General features: G+C 41.4%; 1 protein-coding gene across 1 annotated transcript; it reads right to left on the bottom strand.

The window, feature by feature from the left end:
- Positions 1 to 414: 414 nt before the first annotated feature.
- On the bottom strand, positions 415 to 2172 carry LOC149534938 (protein MAINTENANCE OF MERISTEMS-like). The gene is made up of 2 exons (XM_089805279.1): positions 1383 to 2172; positions 415 to 1296 (listed from the first exon to the last, which is right to left on the bottom strand). The coding sequence occupies exons 1-2, from the start codon at positions 1557 to 1559 to the stop codon at positions 1231 to 1233; spliced, it is 243 nt and encodes an 80-aa protein (XP_089661405.1). The 5' UTR covers positions 1560 to 2172; the 3' UTR covers positions 415 to 1230.
- Between the last annotated feature and the right edge of the window lie 3218 nt (positions 2173 to 5390).

Below are 5390 nucleotides of genomic sequence, written 5' to 3'. Positions count from 1 at the left end.
GGCGCAGCTCATCTGCTCGTGCTTGCTCGTCCATCAGCTGCTGATCCCGTACTGCAATGGTCACCTGAGCTGCCTGCAGCTCTGCATGGATCCTCGCACCTTGCTCCTCTCCTCCTACTGGCTGCTCTGCAGGTGCCTCTACCCTCACCGCTCGCCGTCTCCTTAAGGGCACCTCCTCCTCTCCTCTTGCTGGCTGCTTTGCAGGTGCCTCTACCCTCACCGCTCGCCGTCTCCTCAAGGGCACCTCCTCTCCACCATCATCACTATCAGACTCTGAGGATTCCTCTGCCGCCTGCCTCACCTGCGCTTGAATCCTCCTCCGCCCTGCTCGGGAACTCTCCCCCTCCATCTGCCTACCCCCTCTCCCTCCTCCTCCGCCTCCTCCTCCTCCGCCGCCACCTCCACCTCCCACTCCTGCAAGTGCTGCATCTGGATGTGTGAATCGGGGGAACGGGTGTCTCTACATCTCATAAAGATACCTCGGATCAGCTCCTGTATCTACCACATCTGGGCGATAATCCTAGGGAGTCGCCACTAGTGCTGCGGTATCCCGAACTGCTGTCTGATAGTCCAGCATTGGCAGCCATCCTAATCCCTCATCTATGCGCATCCGGGCATAGGTAGTAGTCTCCACTGACACCACCTGTCACTCTGCAAACTGTTGCCATACGCGACTGATCACAAACCGCTCCACAATGTCTATGCTCTGACCCACCAGCGGTCTTCTATACCGCATGTAATCTAACTCCCATGAATTTGACCACCGTTGACACTCCCGGTACGGTCGCCATGTGAATGTTGTCAGCTCATCAAGCATGCGTCGGTAATAGGTCACATCTCCACTATGCCTCTGTGGGATGAAACCTCTATAGCAAAAAATGTACGGCTGGCTGCGCTCTCGTGGCTGCACCCGTGGTCAGATCATAGCGATGTGCTCCCAAGCCCAGATATGAGCTAACACTGCTCCGCATGCCCATGATCCACCCTCATGATATACTATCTCATGAAGCTCGTGGTACATCTCTGCCAATATCGCAAGCCCCCATGCCATCCTACGTGGTCAAGAGATCAGATCATATACCAGTCGACCCCATCCTAGTGGAAAGCCCTTTTGGCCTCGGTCTGTCACCAGGGCCTGGACTACCAAAGAACATAACAAGCTGGGAAAAGGATAATCATATCCATACTCAGTCATCAATCTCTCCCAACTCAGGTGACGATCCAGAATGGTCACATCCTGGAAAAGCTCCTGCACTCGCGCTCGCCCCTCTGTCGGGGTCGTATCATAGTACACCTCTGCCATCACCAAAACTTAACATCAATACACTTGGCATCCAACATTGAAATGGCTAAATCAACAAACTACTAACCAAGTAACTTACCGGCTCACCGTGGCATGGCACTCGCAGAATGCGATATATGTCCTCCAAGGTAATCGACGCCTCGCCGGTCGCTAAGTGAAAGGTGTTATGCTCGCTATGCCACCTCTCTGCCAGCGCAGACAGCAAACTGTGGTTTGCCCGAATATGGGGCATCTGTACAACCCAGCGCAAGCCCATAGCCACTAGCGCAGTCTGCTCCTCATCACTCAAATGCTGCACAATGCACAAACCAACCACCCTAGGAGCTCTAATCTGTAATGCCGGGAATACCTCCTGTCCAGGTAAAATAAGCAATCATCAGTAATAGTCACATGACAAAAAAAAAGCATTCAAAAAAACAACAAAACTAGCTGTGCGACACTTTTTACAAAGAGAGTGCGACACATTTTTGAAACAGTGTCGCGCGACACTTTTTTAAACAGTAGTGCGACATTTTTAAGTCGTGCGACATTTCGCACCGTGTCGTGCGACATTTGGGTGTGGCCCACGCGACACATTTTCCTGAACGGTGCGACACTTTTCGAAAAAATGTGTCGCGCGATAATATTTCTGAGACCGTGCGATACTTTAAAAGTATCGCGCGACTTTTTTTCAAAAAACTTACAAAAAGCTCGAAAAAGCAACAAAAAGGTAGTCACTTACCGGTGCCCCATATCGCTCTGGCCGGTTGTGCAACCGGCTGCGCTCAAAACAGTGTCGATGAAGAGGAATGTTCGCCTGAGCCATGATACTATGTGGACCACACAAAATCTCTCAAATCACAAAAAGACAAATGAATAGTGAAAATGACACTTGGACCCCTTTTATAGCCTCCAACCTCATTTTGACCTAATTTTTTAAACTCCTCAAAATTGCGCGATAATTGCACCCCTAGCTAATTTCGACGTCCTGGATCCATTTTCAGGATCGAAATCGAAATCCGAGTTCATCTTAATGGTCAAAATTGCATTTTAAAATTTTACCTTCTTCTGAGCAATTAGCTGACTGTTTGAGGTCTAATCTTTGAATCATCGTTGGGGCATCTTCATTTCTTCATGACTTCATCATTTCTATGCTTCATATCTCCTTCTATTCACCTTTTCAGATCTAAATCATCTCTCTACTAGATTTGACCTAATTTTTATGCTATATCCTTCAAAGTCAACTCTAGTCAAACTGGGGCACTTTATCAATTTCTTATAGTCATTCTTGGGTTTTGAATCATTTATCTATCATATCAGACATTGCTATATCTCATGTGTAGCTACTTTCTGCTTCCTCTTACCTCATTTTGATTTCGATCCCGAGGGGGCAGAAATACTCTATTGCTGATTGTTACAGCTATCTATTTCTTAGGAGCATTTGTTTGACCTTATCACTTGCTCTCGATCTATTCGCTTTGCTAGATGTTAGATTTTTTCGGATCCTAACATCATCTTCCTAATGTTCAGTACTACTGCTATCAGGCTGTGCATTCAAGACTTGCTATCTATTTCTGAATTTCATTCTTTGGAATCAGACATCTATATCTATCACCGCCTACTTGGCTTTCTATTTTCTTTGACATTATGTGTTCCCAGATCGATCACACATTAGTCAAAGAGGGGCAAATGTAATCACCTAAAAATGGTCATCTAGACTATTAGCCCCCTTCTCAGCATTTTGGCTAAATTAATTTAATCATTTATTTAGACCAAATTGCTAATAATCAATTTATTTGATTATAACCTATAGTTTGACTATGCTATCCTAAGTTCATTATTTGATTAAAATAACATGTCCCCTTTTAATTAAATAAAAGACCCCATTCTTCTAACCCACTTAAAGTGCACACATAAAGTCCTTTTTCTATTTTACAATTAAAAGAAAAGGCTTGTGAGACTTTTGTCTTATATGACAAGTCAATTTATATTCTATTGGTTGACTTGTGTGTGCACATGGATCACTCCTCTTTTCGAATTCAACCATTGATCATCCACCATCTTCATCTTGATCTCCACCGTCCGTACATCTTTAAAAGGGAGAGAGCTTTCCCCCTCAAAGGATCAATCAATCTTTTGAATATTGTCATGCCCTAGGTTTTCTAACAAGTTTCTTTGGAGCTTTGTGGAGAACTTTTCATTTCTTGTCTCATTCTCTCATTCCATCATATTAGCATAAGATCATATGGCATTCTTAGCATAGTTGCATTTTAGTTTAGCTTTGATTTCTTGCAATAATCTCACATAGTTTAAATATTTGGTTTTGTAATACTCTCATCCATGCTTAGCATAGTTGCATCTTGCATTTCCATTCAAGTTTAGTCTTCCATCTTGCATTGCATCTTTGAGGAACTCATTGTAGACACTTGCATTCTTGCTCTTGTCTCAAAGAACCTCCCGTTGCATGGTTTACTAGCAAGAAGCACATTTCTAAGGCTTGGCTGAGAGCCTTCATGCTTGAATACTAGCTTCTTGCACTCCATGGATAGGGAGCTCTAAGCCGGCATCTAAGCATTCCAACTCATGGAATCGTTTGGATAGAATGGTTTAGAGTGTGACACAAATCAAGTGTACAAGTAGTTGCATTTTGTCTTGTCCACACTCTACAAATAAAACCATCATGGGGATCAAAGGCAGAGAAAAATATGTTTGTCTTGAATGAACATGTGGAATCAAAGACAAATGTCAAGAAGAAATTTGTGCTAATTGACATATTCATTCAAGACAAACAAAGCTCTTGAAGAGGTCGAAGAAAGAAGTCCCGTTTCACATAAAAGTATGATGAACAAATTATCTACAAGCAAAGGACATGCTCGAAGGATGATAGAATGCTTTGAAAGTCTTGAATTATTTGACAAGAATCTTCAGAGGATGACCCTTCAAGTGATGAAACGAAATGAGTACAACCTCTGAAGGAATGAATTTGATAAGGGTTTTACAAACAATTATAGCAAGGCAAAAGATTTTCTCAAAGTTGTAATAGACAATTAAAATAAAATCAAGATTTCTCCAAAAGGATGGAAAAGTTGACTTCTTGAAAAAATTATTTCCTCAACGAACATACTTAACATTCTCTTATTAGCTTCATGTGGAAATTTTTGGCGTGATAATATTTGAGCCAACTTTCAAAGCTAAAAAGGCTCCAAGATGAAGACAACTTGCAAAGCATTAGATGATTGAGTGAAAAATCACGTTTTTAAATCTAAAGGATGTTGTGAACTCTACAAAAGACTTGTAGGCATTCTTATGTTAGTAGTATTGGATACATTTACTTGTGTGTGGTGCCCCTTTACAAAAGGTTTCTACATGGAAGAGCTTGGTAGAGACACGTGCAATTGGTAACAGTGCGGATATGAAGTCAATGTTGTGGTAGACATATATATGTTTTCTATTCTTCATCGCTTCATGGTGGGATGCTTACACATTCATCGAAAAAATAATGCAATCAAAATTGTATGATTTGCAGAGCAAGAGAAGACTCATTAAGTGCCTCATCAAGATTAATTATTCAACTTTCTTTTCTAATATGTAGGCTTTGAGTTATACTTTTGTAAATAGTGACTATAATTACTCTCGGTCAAAGTTAATCACTTGACCATTTTGTGCAAAACTTTGAGGCTACTTAACCTTGTTAAAAACACATAAAAGAGAGTTAGTTATTTACTCAAAAAAGGAGGTAGTATTCCATAAAGCCTATAAATACAAGGCACTTTGCAATATATGGGAGGTTGGGGGTACTCTTATGAAGAGGAAACACTGGAGAAATTTTTGAAGAGACTTTTTGGATTTACACTATGTACTAAGCATTTTTGGATTTGTATATTCCAAAGAGATAATGAAAAATGGATTCACTCGTATGTCCTCAACGTATTTGTTATTTGTTATTAATGGCTTTTCATATGTTGATTAGCGATCTCTTATGTTATCATGGGATCCATTTCTTTTCTATTCTATGTAATTGGGTCAAAATGCACTCACTTCTTGATATCTTGATCTCAATGTGTTAGAATAATAGATTATTTCATATGTTAGGGCATGCTATCCTTCT

This window comes from Cupressus sempervirens, chromosome 10 (assembly GCF_028749045.1).
Source record: "Cupressus sempervirens isolate cs-2001-9-10 chromosome 10, ASM2874904v1, whole genome shotgun sequence".
In the NCBI taxonomy this organism is placed as follows: domain Eukaryota; kingdom Viridiplantae; phylum Streptophyta; class Pinopsida; order Cupressales; family Cupressaceae; genus Cupressus; species Cupressus sempervirens.
The sequence above is the reverse complement of the archived record's forward strand: the minus strand, read 5'-3'. Positions and strand labels throughout refer to the sequence as shown.

Excerpts from the sequence above, each read along its gene's own strand:
- LOC149534938 (XM_089805279.1), bottom strand. The coding sequence starts at position 1,559 with ATGGGCTTGCGCTGGGTTGTACAGATGCCCCATATTCGGGCAAACCAC. Across the intron at positions 1,297-1,382 it reads TGCCATGCCACGGTGAGCCG|AGGTGTACTATGATACGACC; the intron begins GTAAGTTACTTG and ends TGGTGATGGCAG.